Below are 23,576 nucleotides of genomic sequence, written 5' to 3' on the forward strand. Positions count from 1 at the left end.
GGGGGGAGAGCAGTCTTCTATCAGTGATAACGGTCATCTCGAGACCGGTAAGTCCACTCAATTCCCTAAACTCGCCTTTCTCTTCGCGTCCGTTGCTTAGCGCGATCCTCCGATCTCTCTCCGACGAGGCTCAATCTATTTATCTATATATCTATCGCACAGCCGACCCGGTCGACCATTTCGGTTCGAATCGAAATTCGCTATCTCTCCCGCTGGTAACGACAGAAACGAATTCCCGTAATCCCGTCAGACGTCGCGCCGTTATTTAAAGCCATCCAACGGACATTCGATGAGCGAAGTTATCAGCCACAAAATGACATCGATTGCGCTCGTTCCGGGAGGGTTATCGGGAATACATGCGCCACCTCCATTCTTTTTCGGTCAGGGATGCGTCGTTTAACTATTGAAAATGAAACACGCCGTTTCGAATTATAAACATATCGCGTCCTCGCGCGAGCTGACTTTCTCTCTCGTCTCTTTGAGAGAATTCAGCGCGAGTGAGGTGTAAATTATACTCCTCTTATGATAGATAACGCATTCGTGGTCGAATCTACGCGGTTTCATCACGCGAAGAGTCACCTTATCCGCTTTCGCGGGTTATCAAATGCGAAATCCGTGTGAAATGGTGAAAATTATTTCGCCGAAATTCAGCGCTGTTTGGGCTCCTCCGGCAGTTTTCATGCACCGTGAAGCGCCGTAAAGCGCGAGATGGTTGTGCGAGAAAAATTCTCGCCGGTGTTTTCCACGCAACTCCCTCAGCCCGGAGTGGCGCGCAATTTTTCGGCAATGTCATTTTCACGTCGATCGATTGTGACGCATCTCTTCGACACCCAGTATGTCACTAAATGCACGCCGCTTTCTGCTCGCGGCACGCATTTCGCACAGTCATACAGGTTCCCGGGGCGATTTCCAATCTGTGATCAAGCGCCGGTCCATTTGCAACTTGATGGAGGTATTCTGGATTCAAATTGGCGTGTTGTTCCGTCCCGGCGATCCATCCTTTTTTCGCGCGAATTTTCGACGTCGGGAACGCGCGATTATAAAAGTCCCGCCCCGCGTTGAATATTCGCGAAATATACGTTGCTCGCGAGGGCGGATGAATTCATTATAGTTTTCTGATAATTATGCAGCCTACGGATATAATTATCGTCGTGACGTAGTTATCAATCGGGCCATCCATTATTTCGCCGGTAGTTGCCGAGAGGGAGTTATCGAAATTGTTATAAAAATATTGAATCCGTCACGGGACGAGGTGTCCTAAATATATACGGGTTAAAGATCGCGAGGGATATACACGATGACTTACTAAACATAATTTTAAAAGTTTTCCATTTTTCTTCATTTTCAAGTCGCATTTTAAGAGAAATACCTGTATAAAATTTTTCAAATCTTTCACGTATCTCTCGTCCGATAAATTTAAGATTTCTAAAAGAATTATATTCATATTAGCTCTGTCGATGATTCAATCGTAAAAACGGGCCTTTAGGAACCAAATCGTGGTTGTCTTAGCGTTATTAAATTATTGTGGAAGGACATATTGTTGAGCATTGTAATAACGCACCGGATAATTCTCCGGATAAAGGTGCACGGTGAACCATACCTACCACGCTGAACAGATTCTGAGTCCTATATAAATATGTATATTATTAAACTTCCCTTCCGACTAACCCCTTATTCCGCATCATTTCCGAATAATCATAACCTCATTTTCTCAAAGACTTCCTCTTAAGATCTCTCACTCTCTCTTAGGAGATTCTTTCCTGATCTGGAATAATCTTCAATTAATCTTGGTCAATATTCGAAGGAAAACTAAACGAGAAATCCCTACACGCAAATTTGTGTGTACCTCTGAAGTATCTTACATTCGACGGACCTAAAATTCCTCATCCCTGCGAGATTCCCTTCCATTACGGAGCAATCTTCGATTTATTTTCATCTCAATCAACCTTGACGACTGGGCGCAATTCCCCCTCCCTCCCCGTCTCGTATTCTCGTATCTCATTACATCGAACTCTAACCACTCATTATTCTAAAACGCGCGATAAATTCGGCCGAGCGATGAAATACCGGGTGTATACTTAGATCGCGACACCGGTGGTGTACGTACGCAACCCCATGAATCACCGAGTTTTAATCACCCGGGCGCGTGCATTTTAAGCGAGCGCATTATGCGTCCGGGACACGCGTGAGGTCGGCGCATAACCCGCGCGGGATCGATCGGCGATCCGTGCGGAGATCTATTGCGCGGCGTGAAGGGTGAAATTCGGCAAGGAACGAGCAGATTAATCGCCGATAGTGCCGCCGGAGCGACGCCGAGATTCCCGGGGAAATTAAAACTTTCGCGAGGACCCCCGGTTATCGGCCTCCTCCGGCTTCCTGTCGGGCGCACGCACGCACGCACGCACGCGCGTTCCCATCGAATATCGCCGTCGTTCACGCGATCAGCTTTTCTCGAAGCCGACGGTCGTTACTTCCGCCAGCCGAGTGAACCTCCTTCGCGGCTTTTATCCCGCGACTCGATCAAAACCACCATCGAGATCCGGGGAGTGAAGCGGGCTTCAATTGTAACGCGCACGAAACGTCGCCGGGTGAAGAATCGAAGGAAGAGAGAGCGTCACGTCCGGAACGTTCGACGCGCCCTTCGTCGTCGTCGGGACGGATCCCGCAGGATAAATCTCTCTCACGAACGTCGCTCGCAGCGGATCTTCTTCCTCCGAGGGAAATGATCGAGACCGAGCAATAAGAGCGTGTTATTTCCTTCATTCGAGCGCGATCGAGAGCGTCGTGTACGCGAATTCCGCGGTCGCCCCCTCCCTCCTCGGTGAAAGCACATTCGCCGGACTTCTGTCCAGCCCCCGCATCTGGGGATCTTCAATTTCCCCCGCTTGCCCGAAAAGCTTGTCCGTCCGAGATTCGCTTACCTTGACGCGCAGCAGGTGCTGCAGACTCTGCGCCTGGCTGCTGTTTAAAGGTGGATTGTCGCTCCCGAGTCGCGCCACTGCAATAACGTTTTCTCGAGTCGCGTTGTACAGGAAGAGCGTGCATACTGTCTGCAAATGGAAGAAGACGAAGGTTGGCGCGGTCAGATACGTAGATAGAGACTGAGAGAAAGAGGAAGGGGGGGGGGGNGGGGGGGGGGAGAGAGAGAGAGAGAGAAATAGATAGGTAGAGCACGTCGGCGGACGCGTCACTCGTCGCCGCATCGGCCGGCGTTATTAAATTCCGCGATTTACTTTTTAATCGGGGGCGCGGTTTGACGAGCCATTACGTTTCTCTCATTGACGTTTCTCATTATCGGGAGCTCGCGCGCGCCGATCGCCGCGCCCGAGACGCTGCGCATTAATTGCATTCTGGGAATTTCCCGGGACGCTCTCCCGTCCGTAACGAACGAACGAACGGGTGAACAAGCGAACGAACGCGCGCGCGAGTAGCGGGGTGTAATAAATTCCGGAATAATCGTGACTTCAGTCACTTCCCCGACGATCGACGAGTGCGGGAACGGGGCTTTCCGAAATAGTCCTGAATTCTGAATTCGGAGGGACTTCTCCGGCGATCCGACGGCGCCTACTGACACGTCCGGCACGTGGTCGCTCGAGGAACGACCATTTCGAAGGCGTTACTCAGCCAGTATTAATGGCTGATGAGGATAACGGCGTGGGAGCGCCTCTCACCTGATTATTGACTTCCTGTTTCATGAAATTGTCGAGAGACGACACCGCGTCCATCACGGTCAGGTTGTTGTGCTGCTTCAGTAAGATCTCGTCCTTCTCGCTGTAGCCCAGGAACATGAAGACTCCGTGCGGTATATTGTATGTATCTGCGCAAATGAGAGAGTCCCGGTGTGTCGTGTGACGACGGTGAGAGCGCGGCTCGCTTACCGCGAGATTCGTCGCGCGCATCTCGAGTTTCGAAGGGAAATTCCCCTTCGTTCCTCTTAATTAGGCATTCTTTTAAAGATGAAACAGTTAAATAATGTTTACGGATAAAAAAGAAAGATTAATTCTAAAGAATCGATACGAAATGCAAGAAATACAGAGAAAAATGTATACGGAAAGATTCGATGTCACGATTATTCTGGAAAAATTACTGGTATACCATTGAGGCACAATAGTTCTTCAATAATATAACAGTCATTTTTTCATATTCTTGTAATTCTTTTTTTTCGTACAGGTGTTTGCAGAATTCGTAGAATTCTAGCAAGGGTAAGAGATCAACCTCTTCTTCTCTGTCGTTGGACCGATAACACAATTATGAAAAGGATAATCTCGCTCACCGGGCGCAGGCCGCATGCATATAAAGCCGCCGCTGTAGCAGAGGCAAGGACCACGATGCGCTTGATAGGCCGGCGCCTCGTGGTTGTAGAAGGCGAAGTCCGTCTTGCACGGCGACAAATCGACGCAGATGGTGTGACAGATGAGCGTTAACGGCTCTTCGCATTGGCAGAGCTCTGAACACTCAGGCTCGTCCTCACGATAGAGCTGTGCAAATGCAACACACACGTCGTATTGAACACCTTCGGCACGTGTCGCTGTGAATTTCAGCAAGCGCCCGCCACAAAAGATCGCCGTGGTTTGTATGAATTATTTTCGAACGAAAGTAGAAAATGATCCCTGTGTGTGTTTATTATTCGCGAAATAATTTCTTCACACTTGGACACTTTCTCGCGTCGGGTGCAAAAATCGCGACGTTCTGTGAAATATTAAGTATTAAAAGATCCGTCGGATCTAAATATTCGTAAATCGTTATAAATTCTCGATTACAGTACAAGGAGTGTATTTAGAATCCGTTGTTCATAGGCAGAGCTTTCCGGATTCGCGTGTAACGTCCAATCGAACGCCGTAGGATCGGACGAGGTTATGCATCGCTTGGTGAAGCGATCACTGTAATCACTGTAATCACGGTAATTTTTTGGTGAAAAAGTCGACCGTGATTCTCTTTATCCTCATTATTTTTTATTCCAACCGAATAACATCAAGTTTAGTTAGAATGGTCAACATATTTAATATTCCAATTATTCTGGTTAAATTCGATATTAATGGAAATATTAATAAATTTGATATAACTAATGTACGTGCTTAGTTAAATGATGCGTAATCCCAACCATTTGCAAATTGGAAGATTTACGCGCTCTGTGTGTGCCGCAACAACAGGCTTCGCGCAATCCCCCGCCCCGTCGATGAAATTCACGATTGTCGATATTCCGGTGAGAAATTAATCGTAGCGAGGCACACAAACACAGCACGATATCATTTTTCTCATTGGTAAAAGTTTCTCCCTCGGGCTGCTTGTAAAGCTGAAGAAACCTCTCCTCGTCGTCGTCGATGACGACGAGGAGGGGGTTAACGGAGAAAAAGAGACAGAGCGTCACGACACGCCAACACATCCGAGAAGAAATCGCAGATCGATCCGCCCCCTTTATGGTAAAATCCGCTAGTGTGCAGCAAATATCCGTTTTCCGCCGGCAGCCTCGCGCCCACCCTTTCGTGCGACGCCCGCAAAACCCTTCCTTTCTGTCTCGCGAGCTCCGCCGGCTCTCGACGGCGTGGCGCGACGCGACGGCGGCGGGCGCTTTGCGTCGCGACGACGATCGCGCGAGAGGGAGACTTGGGAGATTGCGAGAGCGACTCACCCTTTTGGCCTTGCCCTCTCTTATGTATTGGTGACTCTGCCTCGGCTTTTGAACCACGCAGAAGCCTGCAAAGAGAGTGACGTGAGAGGCTGCCTTTCCCGCCAGATTGTTTCCACGGCCCTTTATCAGCCCCCCTCTTCCACCCCGTATCTCACCCCCGCAGGCGATCTACCTAATTTGCCTCTCTCGATGCCGCGCAGACGAAAGAGATTAAAAATTCTCCTTTCCGCGAAGGGCTTCCGCCACGCGGCGCGGAAAACCCCTTAGTCGCGGAAGGGAGACGTTCTGTGCGTTGACTTCGGAGGTGGGTTAAGCTACGCGAGAAGACATATAAGTAAAGTAATAATTAACGCATCAAAGAGCTTCGGGGAAACTTCATCGGCATTAGGGAAACACTGCAAAACCCCAACAGCAGGCAACAGCTAACGGGGCATCGCGGTGAACTCGGGCAGGACGTGTCTCACCGACTTCAATTTACCGCGTTGGACACTTCGTCAATCTGTTCTCGAGAACTCACGAAAAACGAATCCTTGTTGCGCGTAGAATTCTGAAATTTTATTTCACCGCCCTTCACCCATGTAAAAACATTTTGTACTCGAGTACTAAAGTTGATCCTTGTTAAAATTTTCGTGTTGAATTCTTAATATACCCGTATGTTAATTTAACGTATTACGTTTAAGTTATCTCAATCCCTTTGTGTCGTATCGATGTTCAACGTGTGAAAATAACGCATCTTATACTTCATTATCGATTAACGTATTAAATTTTTACATAATATTTGTCACTTTTGATACTTTTCAACAATATTCACTTCGTGATAAATTAACAGAAGGACTTGAGCGGACCATTTGGGACGTGTGAAATATCAGGTGACCAGAAGAGTTTTTGCCGATTTGAATTGAAGTCCGAACTATAAGATACGATAAAATATAATCCCAAGGTTCACGCTTTGACGGATAAAATTAATTTGAAAACAAAAATATGTTTCTTTCATTTCTTTTTAATACGAACGGCAAAAACTTCTCTGGGTACACCTAATATGTTAAATTTAACAGAAAGCTCTTTGCAGCATATCGGCGGCCGGAATTTTTCATAATCCCGAAGGTCGATGTTAGGTCCGTTCAATGGACGGACAAGCGAAATTGGGACGAGCGACGTTGAAACAGCCGGTATAAACCGGTGTTGCGGTGTAAGAACGGACTAACGATCATCAGGCGGGAAATTAATAATCATTAAACACGTTCGGACTCACGTGGCGGCATAGTGGTGGTCGTGGTGGTGCTCGGAGTGGTGCTTATAGTGGTGGTCGTGATTTCCCAAGTTTCCGTGGGTTCGGTGGTCGGCCACCTCGTCACTTCCGGTATTTGATTATCTTCCACTTGTTCGACCACGGTGGTCGCCGTCGTGCTCGCCGGTGACCTCGTCGCCGACGCGACGGCCGTTGTCGTTGTCGTCGTCGTCGTCGTGCGCGGATGATGGTGCTTCCGGCGCGCGTGATAGTCCTTCTGCGACTCCACTGTAATCATCGACGACGTCCCGTATCGAAACGTATCATCGAAGTGGAAATGAGCGAGGAATTTCGCGTTAACTTTAACGGAAAATGCTACGCGCTCTCTACCCGCGCGTGTGTGTGTGTGTGTGTGTGTTCGAATCAAAATCGACCGTAGTTCTCCTTCCTTTCTTGTTTCTCTCTCTTTCTCTGTCACTCGGATACTCGATTCCGAGCAGAGTATGATGGAGGAAAGAAAAGAAATAAAAATAACAGAGCATTTTTCACGTACCTCACGATGCGATCTTCAAGAGGAATTATTTCTAAGTCACACCACACCCGGTTAGAGAGACGTTTCCCTATTCTTGAAACGCGCGCTCTTTTCCATTTTGCGACAGTTATCATTTCGCGATATTACGTTTGCACGAAGTTACTTACGATACTCTATACCTTACGATGTGCTCGGACACCGAGAAGTTCCTCTCTCCACTTTTCTGTCATAACTTATAGCGTTTCACGACACAATAATAAGCACGAAAAACTACCGACTCGAATCGGCATCGTCGCCGCCTCGGAGTAACTTCAACTTAATACTCTTTCAGTCTCTCTCTCTCTCTCTTTCTTTTCCATCCAGCCACCTCCCCCCCTCCCCCTCTCTTTCTCTCTTGCAGTCTCTCGCGCGACCGGGAAACGGACGTGTAGCCGCAAATAACAACCGCTAAGCAATATAAAGTGCCGAACGGAGAGCCTGTAAAATTGCAGTTGAATGTACACGTGTAGCCATCCGACGGGAAAGTATGAAAGTATCGGGAAAGTCGCCCGGTCCCGTATCGCCGGCGGCGCAGCTGCTGCGAAATATTTCAGCTACCGGGGGGCTCCGGGGTGATTACACTTTCAAGGGGCACCGTGCGCCTCGTCCTCTCGCGGGACGCGTACAGCAATAATAGGGAACGTAAGATGCGCGTGATAATATTTTACGAGCTGCAGCGACGAGCTGCAACGCTTTTTATTTTTTTTCCTCCGCGAGATATAGATCATACTTATCAACATTTGCACGGGATAAGACAGCGACGAAATTGCAACGGCGGTGACCCGGATTTTAATCTCTCTCTCTCTCTCTCTCTTTCTTTCCTTCCGCTCACCCTTTTCAAAGAAGTAGATTACGCCGGGGAAAATCGACGATGAAAATTCGCGAAGACGTTGGTTTTGATGGATCCTCTCCCGTATTTTCGAGCGCTCTGCTCGACACGTCCGACATATGGTCGTGCAGGATTGAACGGCTGTTGTCGTGATTATTCGTTACGTCGGGATCATCGTGGGTACGGGAGAACGCGCTCGCGTTTCGCTGGTTCGTTCCCGACGGAGATGAGACGACACGCATGTTTGAAAAATCCGCGCGACACGGAGGAATTATGTCTCCGCGGCGACCGTGTGTAATTTAACTGAAAGTTCACGGAGCGCTTCTGTAATATTCGCGTCGAGCTAAATAAATAAATTGCCCGGGCGGCGAGACGCCTTTGCATTGTACTTCTAGAACGACCGACTCGATTCAAAAGGCTGGCTAATCGCCGGCAAATTCCCCGCATTATATTATAATTCTCCTCTCCATTTAGCTTCCTGCGCGACCCCCTAATTTATTAAAATTACCATCCTCGTGTTTGCGGGACGAGTGTAATTTGTCACGCGTCAACAATAAACAGCGGAGAATTGCGGCAATTATAATTAAATCGTATAAATGGTCGAAGCCTCATTTTAATGTTATTATCAAATAACTTAGCATCTCCCAATAATTTACACCGCTTCGAGCCGGGATTGCGGCAACTCTATTATTTATTATTGTTATTATGATCGTTTGCTAATATTTCTATTTTTTATATATCGCGCATCGTGAAAGATACATGCGAAAGTAATTTCGAAATGAATTGTACATTTCGACATTCACTAGAATCACTAGCATGGTGCACACTGTATTTATTCTAAAAAAAATAGTATTCTCTATGTGAGGAAGAGAGAGAAAGGAAGAGTTAAATTGCGAAAATAAAATAATTTTTTCAATTTTTAAAACGCGTCCTTGTGAGAAATGCTCTAATGAAAAGGGTCACCCGTCCTCGTATTGGAAAAATAACTCGAACAAAAACGGCGTCAGGGAAACTGCAAAGGTGGTGATCTATAACGACCTATGACGATCCACGAGGTTGCATCGCGATGCCGCACGTACAGAATTGCAATTACACCGGTCGAACAAACGACACAGGATGGCCCTTATCGATCCCTCTCGACCCCGCCGAGTTGTAAAGCACGACGAATGTAGGCGGGCATGCTGCATTCAGCTGGTAGATAAGTCATTTAGATACGAAGAAATTGCATCTCCCACTACGTTCCAGAAGTGCATCACGCCGGGCGCATCGGCGGCAATGCTTCGTGCGCTTCTGTCTATTACGCGCTGCTTATGCGCCGCGACGTTTATACGTATACGCCGAGAAAAAGAGAAAAAGAGAGAAAGAGAGGGAGACCGAGGGCTATCCGACAAGGTGGAAATTAACGGCGATAAATTTTCCGGTGCACTCGCGCGAATTTCATCGTAACTTTTCGAGCTGTCAATGTTAAATATCTCGGCGAATTAGCAGCTGAATTAAATTCATTTTAAAACGAAGTTAAGGAAATATTAGCTAGGAAAGTAAAGTTTTGTTACTTAATTAGTTCTTTCCCTCCACTCCCTCCCCTCCTCTCTCTTTCTCTCTCTCTCTTTCTCCCTTTCTCTTACGCAAAGTTAAATGTGTCTTTTTAATATTCGATATTAAACAACTTTCTTACCAGATTTAGCTCAAGTTGAAATTTTCTCCATAGAAAAGTCGAGTTTTCGTGAACTTAGGGGGAGTTACTTAGTGAAAGAGAAAGAAAGGGAGAGAAAGGGATATTGTTTAATATGGACTCTACTATTTACTCCGAGATAGTCCGAGGTGTTTGTATGAAAATTCCAGAGACAAATCAATTTCACAATACAACAATGCGAACAACGAAAGTCTTATAATTTCGAACTCTTACTTCCAACGGAGAGACCTTGATATAACATGAGATATGGAGAAAGCGCGATAATTATTATTATATATTATATAATATTACACATAATATATTATATATAATAAATAATTACCATATTATTATTTTATAATAAAGAAACTTAAAAAAATTCCACGTGAGGCTTGATTCACAACATATACTTTCATTCTGTCCAAGTGTCAACTAAACACTTGTATATTCGAACATGTGGAATATATTTTTCAATGATTCAGAATATTTCAGTTTTTAGTAGCGACTTATTGCGCAAGGTAAACGAATTTGTTTGCACAAAATAATATTTTCCAGTAGAACAAAGACTCGGTGATAGTGAATTTCTCTCGGAGGTGTATAAACTCACAGTAATGAAAGATTTAAACAGACGCATATGGTCTACGAGTTTCCCAATTACAGTGCCGAAGCAAGGGATTAATCCCGATTGCGGGGTGGGAACGAATTTTCGGGCTCGCCGGCGAGCGGTGAGTCGAGAGCCAGGAGATTTTTCGCTTACCCACGCAGGGATTCACCCAGAGGAGCCGCTGCCAGCCCAGACAGTCGTAAAGCTGGGTGAGCTCGGTGCCCTTGCAGGCGCAATTGGTGCGAAGCTCGGTGCCGAGGATGCCCAGCATCGCTTTCCTGCATTCCGAGGTCTGCCCGGCGCACTTCTTCGTCACGCTGTCGACCGCGCAGCTCTGCTCGTAGGATTCCAGCCTCTGCCTGAGGAAAAGTCGCAAACACTCGGGATATTAATCGCCCGCTCTCGCTATGTTAACAATGCGCAATAGTCGGCGAAGCGGTCGCGTTGCGAGAATAGCGAGGACCAACTTCTGCCCTCGCGAGTTTTTCCTCTTCCGATTCTCTCAGTCGCGCGCATGAGCCTCGAAGAAAGATATCTTTCATCGATCTTTTAGCGTCCTCGCAAGTTGAAGATATTTAATATAAATTCATATAAATTTAAGATAAATGATTTAGGACACACGATGTCAAGTTCTGTTTCCCTTTTTAGAATTGCAGTGACAAGCGATGAGAAAAGGGTCGAAGAGAAGGATACGTTGTAGTCATAATAATTATTATTTAAAAGTGTGAAAAAATGTACAGGATGAAGCAGTAATTATTGCCACTTTGAATATCTTCGAGGCAAAAAACGAAGATGACTTTCAGCCTCAAAGATCTCAAGATCGTTTTTATTGTTTTCTTGCCTCGAAGATATTCAAGACGGTAATAATGATTCGAGAGTAATATCGATTAATTGACCGATTTCAGAACGCGAGTACGAATAGTTCGATTTGTCGAGGGAGAGGGGAAAGAATGCATCGACGAAGCAGCTCCGACGCGCACTGCGAATTGCTAAAGTGATACCTCCGAACAATCGTCGGGCGTATCCGTGCGGTGTCAACGGTGACATACTGGATGACCGAGGGGACTAATGCAGTAACAATGGGCAATCGCTGGGTGTACTCTCCCGATGACCAAAGGGACCGCTGGTGCGACAATTGATACACGCCCATAATCAATGCGTATATACCTGCGCTGTAACGCGAGCTTTGTTCCCGTAGGAGCGTTTCGTCCGAGTCATGCGATTTTTAATTACAACAATGATTCGCGTAATGATCATCGAAAGTGTTGGAGCGCGCATAATGATGCGTGAAATACCGACTGGATATTTTTCCGACGAATTATTCGCACGCTGCAAAAGCTCTCCTCGTTCGATCTGCGTACAGATCTATGTTTAGTTTTCCGAAAATTGTGGAGCGCAATGATATATATATATCGAAAATTGTGGAGTGCAATGCTATACATATGTGTATATGTAAGTATATATATGGGTCGAGTAAGATTCTCGATTATGGAAATTAAGAGATAGAAGCGCGTCTCGCACAAGTGGCTTAATTTTACCCCGCGAAATCAAATGGAACGTTCAACATCTGTCCCGAAACGATGGCTCTTTATTTAGAGACTCGTCGGTCTCGTTTGAGACAAAAGAATCTTATTTTCTCTCATTCCGCTAACAACATCATAGTATTAAATCCGGTATCGATTGTGCGAGCACGGCAGGGGGATCGAATAAAAGTTCGAGAACAGAATGCCACGTCAGGAGTTGTCGAATAACTGGCTTTAAATGAACGTTAACGAACAGACCGTTGATTCGATATTTGTGGTGTCCAAAGAGAGTTTTTTTATTATCGTCACAACAGAAACAGTCAATCGCAATCGAAGATTTAATTTCAAACTATAAATGACTGCTAATTACCGGGAAGGAGTTAGCTCGCGCGTTTGTTTCTCTTCTTTTCCTTCTTAATACAACTAAAGCGTGCGTGCACTTCCACGTGCAGTTAAAAACAACGTAACGATAGGACGGTTAAATCAGCGGTTAGATTAGCGCCCGGAAGCGTTAAAGTAAGTCAGTGTGTGTCAGTATTCTTTAACAAAGCTTGCATCAAAGAAGTGGTAATGCTGCGAGATTAAATGTGCACGTTGTGTTCCGAAACAATCGCGCGTAGATGAGAAAATTTTATACTCACCGTGTGTAATTTGAAAAGGAAAAAAGGTATTATTATTTGCTTATTGATTTGCACGCAATGGGGAGATTTATATTGAGAAATAAAAGGTGCGAGGATTGAAATCGATGTGGAAGGCAGTGAAATAAAACCCGTGTCGAGATACACCTTGAAGCGCGAGGACGCGTCAAGGCGCGAAGCGCGCGCATCGATTGCATCGGAGCAATCGCTCGTTTTCCTGTCGCGCGCGCCCGTGGATATCTCTAAATGGCAAAATTAAAAACGGATTCGTTCGCCCTCGGCGATAAATCAATTAAAACGCCGAATCGGGTTGTGCGCATGCATCCGTGAGCGCGCGAGTGCGTGGGGCGCGTGTTTTAATTTAATCGATCCGCAAGTGCACACGCGATCCGCCGCGCGATCGCGCCTCTTCTTCGTCCATTTTAATCCGCTCCGTTACCCGCACTGTGTTTTTTTTTTTAACGCATTTATAAGCGCTCGGAGTGTATTTTACTTTATCCAATGTAACAGCGTTGCGTCTGATATTTTTGCCGTTGACGACTGATAATTTGCTGTTCCGTCGGGATCGATGATTTTCTACGTCTCGCTCTCTTTAAGTGGAACAACTACGAGTGTTTTGATTTAATAGCGTGTATCGACTCGTGACGTACGCGACAATTCGTAAAAATTATGCAAAATGTGTGTAAATACAATAATTGCGGGAAAATTCTGCTAATTGTCCTGACAAAAATTTTTCACACGTCTAAAAGCAAACTTAAAAATTGCAAGATATCCTCTCTTACAATCTGGATATATTATATATATATGCTATAGAGAGCTTCACACAGATTAAATATTATGATTTGTGCTCAATTAGCAGCGCTTTATAACTCGTAGAGAGATTCTATTCGATTGACAAAAATTCCTAATTGATAGATTTATCGAATATTTTAAGAAATTCTATTCGATCGACAAAAATTCCTGATTGATAGATTTATCGAATATTTTGCCTTATCGAATATAAGCCTTTGTAACCTGCGTGAGTAACAGTAAATTAATTGATATACTAGTACGTCGTGACAATTTAAGCAGTGTGCTCAACGAACTGCGAATTATCAGATTTCCATGAAAAAGAAATATTTACATTTTTTTTCTATATATATATATTTTTTCTATATATACATATATATATATGTGACGGTGCAAAACGTTTAATGTTATTTGTCGACGTGCAGAAAATGTCAATTTATGGACATCGATACGCGAGATGAAAGTTATTTAAGTAACACCAACGTAACGTGAAGCTGAATCAACGTTACCGTTCTTGTGCGAAAGAAGGATATTTTTTTGCAAAAGCACTTTAATATCAGAGTCTTCGTTCCCACGTGTAAATTTATTCTAAACATACGCAGGGATTATTTCCATCGTATATCTACGTAATATAAGAGCGGGAAATGTCAATGTACGACGAGAACGCGAAGAAGAGTCACCACCTTGAAGATCTCAGTTCGTGAATAAAACCGACTCTAAGTTTCCTTAATTCGTAAGACGGATTCATGGGATGATTCACGCTGTCTCGAGTGTCATGTCTGTTGCCACGAGTAGCGGATCGATCGGACATTAGACAGCCATCAATAATCTATCGCTGACTCGCCGAGGAAATTCGCCAGAATTGAATCGCACCGACAGTTTCAGTTAACTAATTCCGGCTAGATCTGATTCGCCATTTCTCTTTCTCTGTCTCCTCTCCTCCTCTTACCTCACCCCGCCTTACTCCCTCCCTCTCTTTCTCTTTCTCTCAGAATTACAGTCTTCACTGTAATATAGACGGATAGATACAGGGAGAAAGGAAGGGAGAGGGAGAGGAAGAGAGAGAGAGAGAGAGAGAGAGAGCGTAAATTCAATTAACGAAGGCTAACGTTAATCGACATCGATGCAACTCTCGCAACCATCGAGAGAACTTAAATATTTCACCATTACGAGTGACCCCGGAGGAAACCGGTTGTAACTTCAACGATCTTCCTCGAACGGCTAAAAGCGGTGACACTCCTCCAACTATTCCGCAAAATGCGGAATCGAAGCGGTCGTTATTATCCGGACTGCAAACGTCAAATACGTGCGATCGCCGCTTCCGTCCCGTCGTTCAACATCCCCACTGTTCACGCGGAATCTATTCGCGGCATCGCGCGAGACGTACGCGCCGCTGGAATTTTCACACGCGCGCGCGCGCGCGAGATATTCAGCACACCAGCCGCTAAATCACGAAGATACCGTCGTCCTCCGTGAGGAGAGCCGCGCACTTTAAGGAATGAATAACTCGCCGCCGAGAGATAAAAATCTCCCTCTCGCGGCCGCCCGCGCGAAATTCCCGTCGCGGAAATCGTCTGCGGGAGGATCGCCGGAGGACGGGCGGAATCGACACGTAAAATAGTAATGTCCAATTAGGGGACGACGCGATCTTATCTCGCCGTGTAAACCCGACGAAGCAGGCCGATTAAACACCGCAAACACGTCGGTGTGTCCCTTGTTGTTTTTTTCTCGCTCTCTCTCTCTCTCTCCCGCGGTCCCGCGTTGGAACTTTTTCAATTTTAAAGTTAAATCGCGATTCAACAAGATTTATCCGCGCGCTAATGCAATATTTCCTTAGCCGGGCGAGGACCCATTCGTTCGTCCTCTCTCGCAGGAGAACCATGAGGAGCCGCTCGCGAGACCATGAGAACGAAACGACGCGTTCTTCACTTTTCCGGTCTTCGCGTACGCGCTATGTACACGGCTGTCGGTTCCTTTTTTTTCCCGGGGAATCCGCTTGCGAGAGCAGCCGAGCAAACCGTTTCATCTCGCGCGTGGGTTTCTCGCGTTATTTCGTTGATCCGATGAAACTTTTGTTTCAAGGAAGAACCGACACGTACGTACGAGGGAATCCCCTTAAAATTTGCCGTGAGCTCTTAATCTTCTCAATAGCGGAGCCAACGGAAAAAAAAGAGAGAGAGAGAGAAGAGAAGAAAAAAGGAAGAGGAGAAAGAAATGGACGGTTCGGAGAGAATGATCGTCGATCTTCTCAGCTTCGTTTTCGATATCTATCGATAATACCCCGCCGATAGTTCGGTTTTATCGGCCGCCCTTTCCCACGTCGTATCGTCCCTGGATACCGGCTTCCTCTCGCGCGCACCAACCGCGGCACACTTGTGTTTGCGCGCGTGCGCGGATAATTCATGGAGAGACGTGTAAATTTTCGAAAACGCGAATTTTCGCAATGCACCTCTTCCTCTCACCTGCAGTCCTTGTTCTCTTTGCAGGTCTCGGCCAGGCTGTGACACGTCGGCATTTCGGCGCCGTCGACGCGCTGCGCGCACGCCGGATGCATTTTCTCCTGCGCCACTATACACTCGTCCTTTTTGCCATCCGTTTTCCTGCGACACGAGAAACACAGACTTACGTTATACACGGTCTCGTCACGCTGTAACGCTGAAAAAACGTACGGCCGAACATTCCATAGCGATATTTTATAATAACACAGCGAGACTCCCTTCGCTCGGAGAGAGCCTCTCTTTGATCGAGCTTCCGCTCGTCGTGCGAAAACGCGACGCGATCGGGACCGAGTCGGTGAAAAGCGACGAAACACCTCCAGTCGGGCGAAATAATAATATCGATGCGATAATTGTCGGCTCGCTCGGCGAAATAGACTTTACGGGGGCGCGCACTTTATTCAGTCACGGTTTTGCATCCCCCGTCGTTCGTTCATTCGGTTTTTATTTCGAGACGGACGTTTGAACAAAAGGGACGACGATTCGAGGGAAAAAACGAAGCCGCCACGAGAGAATCCGGCAGGATAAAAGTAAGACGCCACGGTGAAAGCGCGAAGTTTCCGCATTGTTTCGCGGCCGAAAGCCACTTAAAAGTTAAAGGAGCCTCGTTAAAAAGGACGAGCCTCCTACGGAGTCACCTTCCCACGCGAGATATTAGGGCCGTCTCGAGGATTCCGTCGAAGTCGTCATCGCGGAATCTCCAAGTTAGACTCGCCTCGCTCTTCCGAGGATCTCGCGGATTATAATCGACTTTCGGCCTGATTTCAATTCTTACCCCCCCCCCCCCCNGTGCACCGTCGACAGATTATATAAATTATCTTCGCAAGGGAATCTGTAATCACCGTAGAGATAGAGCAAATTTCCGCGACTTAGCTTCGGCCGGAAAAAATCGTAACGTCGCTTAATTCCTAAGAAGAACGTAATTTCGCGGCCACGAGGATTCCTCTGTATTATAATTAATATAATAATACTGATCCGCCCTTTATAAAATTACTCTTTCGGGATTAATTCTGTCTCGACGTGGAATCGCACGTCGTAGAAAGCCGTCGCGCATATTCCTTCATAAAATCGCATGCACGCTCATTAAATTAACTCCGTCGTGTCGCACACACGTGTACTCGTCATTTCATAATTCTCCTTCGCATTAATTACACCCTGGAAAATAATCCAGCGCCAACTCCGTGACGGAATTTCGCCGCAAGCGCTTTAAAAATACATTGACATATAAGACGCGACGGGACTGAGCTCGCTCAGTTATTTATACGAGCGATTGAGATGCACGTTTGACCTGCCTGACGATGTCTCTCTGCTTTCAATCGCGTTAAAAATTCCGTCAGTAAAACGCAAAATGCCGCCCGCGGGGAAAGTTTTTTCTTCGCCGACGATAAAAAGAGACAAGAGAAAATAATATCAAAGACACGTTCCCGTAATAAAATATCGAGACGCGGGCGAAAGATTGCGACCTGTCATCGCCTACCTCGACGAGTTCCACTACTTTTTGTAATTCATCGCATGATTTATTCAAAATACATCTAACCGCACACGTGTTATCGATTTCATTTCTCTTNCCCCCCTCCCTCTTCGTTTTTCACGGCCTTATTCGTTCCTGTACACAGAGAAAAAGGTTTCTTCAGATCTAGTATTTCTATTTATTTGACTAAAATTTGTTTCATAGAAACAACATATACGAAATATTATTTATATAAGTACAACTTTTATTGTCTCGTTCAAGAAAACTCGATTATTTAACAGAAAGAACGCTATTACTTGAAATAATATCTTTTAACCAAACAAAACATTCGGTCACAATAAATATGCAATATGAAAGAATTAACTTCTCTATAAGAAAATTATCTTTCGTTTCAAACGAATCTTTTATTTAAGATAAAGATACATATCCGTTGAAAAGTCTAGCAATCGTACTTATTAATCGAAACATTCGTTTCCTTGGAGCATGCCAATGATGAGATTTGTTCGGATGCAGGATAAAATTCATTGAATTTCAACAAATCTTTTTCTCAGCGTAATACCGCCTCCTTCCTTATTATTATTCCCCGTTTCAGCCCGATTGAATGCATCATACACATCGGACATCATGATCTGGCATTCCTGTCAGTTAAACGTATCGCATTTTCTTTTTCGGTATGTCGGTTGGTTGGTTTGTAGGTCGGTCGGCCGTGCGCGCGCGCGCGCGTAGCCGGATGCAATGCGCCGGTTGCAACAACGCGCGCTGCTCAGCATATGCCGCATCCCAGCCGCGTCGCATTGTTTCGCGCAGCGTCCGAAGTTTCCGGAGATTCGATCGGCCCGATACGCCGAATTTCGAGGCGGATTTTCGCGATTCCCGCTCCCCTCATAACGTGCTCTCGTTAGAGAGAATTAGAACGTGGCGGAGTCGCTAATGGCAGCAGACTCAAATCCCGGTGGGAAAAAAACGTTGCTGGGAGCCGCGAACAAGAGAAAAGTCTTTGCACGAGATGCACAACGTGACAACGTGGGAAGATAATCGAAAAAATGGCATATAGCGGTGTAACGCATAAAATAGAGGAAAAAGAAGCGTTTTTACTCTTAAGGCCGGATTTACTCTCTAAATCTCCCGGAGCGGAGTCTCACTCGAAACAAATGAAAAGCGGTAGTATTTTCACTCAAAGCGATGGTGGAAATACAGGCCACCCGAAGCTTTCGAAGAGTGAATGTTTCATTCAAGCTTAGAACGGATTCTGACTCCATATGAAATGAATGTTTCGATTAAAGTGGATTTGTTGACCTGATGTATTGACAGTAGAATACATTTAGGAACAGTTCTGAATGAAATGTTCACTCGACGACTCAGACTGGCGAATTTATTCTGTAGAAGCGAAAAGTCACTCGAGTCCGAGTAACTTGGCTTTTCGAATGAAATTTCACTCCAGGAAATTTCGAGAATACGACAGGTGTGGTAAGCTTTCAGCCTTTTTTTCTAAGCACCAAGTTATAACGTAATTTCTGCAAAAAGCGTCCCCAGAATACGCGATTCCCCAGATTTAAGGTAGTTGTATCATAGGGTGCTGAATTTTCAGTATATTAAGAGGCTCCTGAACAAGTTTACTGTTTATTGAAAAAAATATTTTCTCATGACTTTATGTGAGTAATAAATGTTAATTTTTAGCGAAGTTAAGAGAAATATACACACAATATTTCAAACACGGAGATATTATTTATTTTTCTTATTAATGCTTTGTATATAATAATTATAATAGTTATATATAATAGTTTTTATTGTGAAATCCTAAATATGGTTTAGAAGAATTTAAAAATAAAAATTAAAAATCTATAGGACATTAATCTCTAAAAAAAAACTTGATTGCGAATATCACAGTTTCCGAATGGTCAACAGTTTTCTATTTACTCCAATAATCAGGCCATTTTTTAATTTATATATAGTGCAAGTTTTAAAGGATTCTTAAAAAATTCATTTTGTTCTACAACTTTAAGCGTTATTACGACTTTTGGCAGTGTGGAAAACATCTTTCATCAAAAAAGACATTACATTTTGTTGCTTGGAACAAAAAACTAAAGGCTCACCTACACCCATTGTGAACCCGAAATAATGAAACGAATGTTCTTTTAGAAGATTTATAAATTTTCCAGATGCGTTTTTCGATTTTTTTTCAATTGTTATTCTTAAAACAAAAAATGTGTAAAGAAACTTTCTGAAAAGTTCAACAAAGTTTGCCGATTTCGCGCGCGATAGATTTTGGGGAACAATCAACGAATAATGAGAATATCGAGGGAAAAGGAAAGCGGATGCAACGTAAAATCGGGCACCGCGCCATTCCGTCGGGCGTCGGTAATTTCCATCGGCTTTCCTCCTCCTCCACCTCCTTCTACCCTCCTCCTCTTCGCACGTCGCTCCTGAAAACGCGAGTTTATAACGCGCCACGTCCTTCGATTAATTCCCAATTAATTTACGACGGCGCCGACGGTTGATCCGTCGTTCCGCGTGTAGGTGCGCCGTCCCGCTACAATAACCCATTATTAATTCACGTTGCAGCGTGCATTGTGTCGAGTCGTTCGCGCGGCCGCCCTGCGTTAATATTTTAATATGACTTTCTCGCGACAATAAACGGCCAATTAAATATTTAACATCAATGGAACATGACTGAAAAGACTAGTCGTTTCGGTGTCATTGTGTCGATATACAAATGTTCGCTAGAGAAGAAACATATTGTTAGTGAAAAAAAAAAAAGAGAGAAACACGCGGCCAATCGTTTCCTCAAGGAAAGTGCGCGAATTAGTTTACAACAGCATAAATGGTAATGAGACAGAAAAGATAAAAAAAACGAAAAAGTTTCATACCTGTCCATTATTGTAACAGCCAAGTGAAATGACGTCGTAAAAAATACCTTTCGTAGAATAATGGTTCCTTAACATAATTCGATCGATAGATAAGCCGTATTATAAAGGTCGTCGGAAGTCAATGAATTGTAAAAAATTAAGATGCGTAATCTAATAATATGAACAGAGACTGTGCATTGATTAGTAGCGGTGAGCTGGTCTGGTTAAAAAAAAAATTATCGGGCGATAAGTCCGTTCTGTTAAAAAGATAATAGTACGAGAGAGAGAAGGAAAGGCAAGTAGAGCTAACGAAGACGCAGGGTCGCGCAAACATGCAGCGGTAAATTCGGGGCGAAACTCGGCGCGACGAAGTTAAAGAGACGCGGAATACCGATCGGCTTTGACCAACCTGCAGAGGCAAAACGCGATCTCCACGGCATGCTTGTGAGGGGCGGTCCTGTAGAAGTGCTGCAACGCTTCCATACACTCGTTCCTCGCGCACGTCGCCGAGTCGCAGTGGTTCAGGATCGGCTGCAGCAGGCTCTTGCATTCCGGATCGCTTCTGTGCAAAAGGGGAAATCGTGGCTCGTGTAATTTTTGCGGGATCTCATCCGGAATAATCGGCCGGCGATTACCGGCGACGGGAATTCGCGAACTTACTTGCAGGACGTGTAAGCATGATGACATGTGCTGGGCAGGATCAGCTTGACCGGCTGCTGGAGCCTGTCGATATCCGACATGGAGGGCGGCGGCGCCGCGCTCGTCTCTGCGAAACAAACGACGTGTCGCTGAATATACATTGCTGACCTCGTCGTTTGTAAATATTACATCGAGGCGAACGAGAACTCGCGAATTACTTTCGCATCTGATCAAATGTGCGAATCTGGCACGCGTTGAACGAATCGATAATGTCGGTAGCATTTTTTGCTCTGGAAAAGAGAGAACGGTGATAAAGAGAGAGGTCGATGAAAATATATTTAACGTAAAATATATACGGCTGCTTTAATGATTCGTTTATTCTTCCTCCTCCTCCTATCGTTGTACCGGTATATTAAATATTTCTCTATCTTAATGACAGCAAATTCACCTAGCTCTAGATTATTTAATCGTCCATTTATTATGGACCGGTAAGAGCTAAAACACGGACCGTCCTGGTGCCATTAGATTATTAATATAATTAATATTAAACTTATTTGTGGGAAGATACATGTTTAATCGCGTGTACTGAACATAATCCGGTAATCGTACGCGGAGGTTCAGCCTTTTCACGCTAAACCGATCATATTTGTTCCCAGATTAACAATTTTCTCCGTTAATATTAGTATTAATTATATAATCTAATGGCACTGGGTCATCCCTGCTGCTGGTTCTTAGTGACTAATAAATGTCTTCCTCGGTTAGAATCCAATTGGAGCCTTTTTATCGCTTAATAATATTCAATTATCTATATTTACTGTATTATGTATAAATTATGAAGAAACTTCGGATTATTTTTACAGTTTCTTAGAACTTAAAAATTTTATGTAACTTCATGTAATCGGTTAAACGTAGTTAAGAAAGTGTGTACTCATAGAGAAGTAAATTGCGTGACCAGAGGCATATCGATCTCCGAGATCGAGCTCGTTGTGTTCATTCAGCGTCACTTTCTTATTGATCGAATACAAGCACATGACTAATCAATTTAACAATAACAACGCTCAATTTATTAATAAGAATAATAGCATCTCCGATACGACGAGCGAAACTTTTCTAATTAGCTCCGTGTAATACGATTGTATATCAAGTATGTGTGTGTGCGCGCGCGCGTGTAATATCAGATGTGTCCGCGTTTGATAAATTGTGAAAAGCATCATCTATCACGGATACGTCTACTATTGTACGACGCGAACTGGGTTCTTCCGCGCGCAAATTGAAACGCGAGCTCTCCACCATCGATCGTAACATCGAGCGGTGTGTGTGTGTGCGCAACGCCTTTCCTCGAAAGAGATCGTCATCGGCGCGGTTAAACACGCCGGAGTTTCCACTCGTAATTCACTGTTTGCTCAGCCACACAGGCGGACCCACTTTTCTCACCGGGTCACATACAAATAAATGATAAATCATCAGCGCGGCGGGTCTAGTTTTGCATCGAGGCGCCGCCGCCACGGGTCAGCGACGCTTATCACGCGACGCATGTTATTTTTAGCTCCGTGAAAATCACGTATTCAAATCGGAATCGAGCGTCTAATTTCTCTCGTCGCTATTTACGCGCGACGTCTTTAAAGCGTGAACGAGGTCTCTCGAATTAAACGAAGATCTCGTTAACGTATCGCAAAAGTTAGTAATTAAACGGCGTTGAGAGATGCTATTTCACTGGCAAATAGAAGAAACGCGTCGCGGACCAAATCGGTGATTTTAGTTAACTTAGTGGCGATCAATAAATATAACGATTAAAATGAGAAATTAGCTGTAATTTTCAGCATAGTAAATAAAAATTAAAAGAGAATTTGATATTTGAGGCTCTCGTGATGCGGAGGAAAGGAAATATCTTCAAAATCTCTCTCAAAGCTAATTTTTTACTTGGAAATAGTGTGCATGGCAGACCTGTAAGAGTTTATGAATGAAATAGGTGTTTTAATTTCCTGTAGGAAGATAGAGGCCATTTCTATTCTTTCGTCGCGCAACATTCTACATTTCGAGGCCATTCGGAGACACTAGAATATAACATTTAAAAGAAATTTTAGTTTCTCTGATAGTATAACATAATAAAAATAACAAATTATAATGAAAATATGCCCTGTTGTTTTGTTCTCACACCTTTTACACTATTAATTTACAAAAATTAAAATATAGTCTATATTTCTTGAACTGTAGCTAAATAATTTTTGTTACCGTCAATTTTTGTTTCGACGCATAAATACAAATAGAAAAAATTACAATTCAGAAAGGATACAATTTACGATACGAAATATGTTGACTAGTGTTTTTACTTCGCTATTAAAGGAATTATTCGGAAGATAAACGCTGTCGTATAAAAATCTTTTTCTCTTTCTCTCTCTCTCTCTCTCTCGCGAGAGAGTAGAACGACGAACCACCTCGCGTTGAAATCCTTGTTAGAATTCCCAGTTCTATTACAGATTCAAATTCGACGAGCTAGCGAAGGGTAGAGGTGGTGGGGAGGAGGAGGAGAAGGAGGTGAATATCCACCCGATGACGAACGATCGCTATCATTAACCGACATCCTCCCTTCGATTGATGGACTCCCGGCGACAGGGCTAACGATCGCGGGGAGAGGGGGGGGG

The 23,576-nt window shown here is 44.6% G+C and overlaps 1 protein-coding gene across 1 annotated transcript in view; it reads right to left on the minus strand.

Moving 5' to 3' along the window:
• Nucleotides 1-23,576, minus strand: part of LOC106744459 — a 281,560-nt gene that overhangs the window by 23,357 nt on the left and 234,627 nt on the right. Inside the window, exons 8-16 of the mRNA XM_014619266.1 lie at nucleotides 20,956-21,061; nucleotides 20,705-20,857; nucleotides 15,946-16,083; nucleotides 10,687-10,892; nucleotides 6,882-7,145; nucleotides 5,630-5,694; nucleotides 4,274-4,478; nucleotides 3,672-3,817; nucleotides 2,922-3,050 (exon numbers count right to left, since the gene is read on the minus strand). Coding sequence (XP_014474752.1) covers nucleotides 2,922-3,050; nucleotides 3,672-3,817; nucleotides 4,274-4,478; nucleotides 5,630-5,694; nucleotides 6,882-7,145; nucleotides 10,687-10,892; nucleotides 15,946-16,083; nucleotides 20,705-20,857; nucleotides 20,956-21,061 — 1,412 coding nt within the window. The remainder of the gene's footprint in view (nucleotides 1-2,921; nucleotides 3,051-3,671; nucleotides 3,818-4,273; nucleotides 4,479-5,629; nucleotides 5,695-6,881; nucleotides 7,146-10,686; nucleotides 10,893-15,945; nucleotides 16,084-20,704; nucleotides 20,858-20,955; nucleotides 21,062-23,576) is intronic.

The sequence above is a fragment of the Dinoponera quadriceps genome, unplaced genomic scaffold (assembly GCF_001313825.1).
Source record: "Dinoponera quadriceps isolate SergipeBrazil2010 unplaced genomic scaffold, ASM131382v1 scaffold9, whole genome shotgun sequence".
Lineage (NCBI taxonomy): Eukaryota > Metazoa > Arthropoda > Insecta > Hymenoptera > Formicidae > Dinoponera > Dinoponera quadriceps.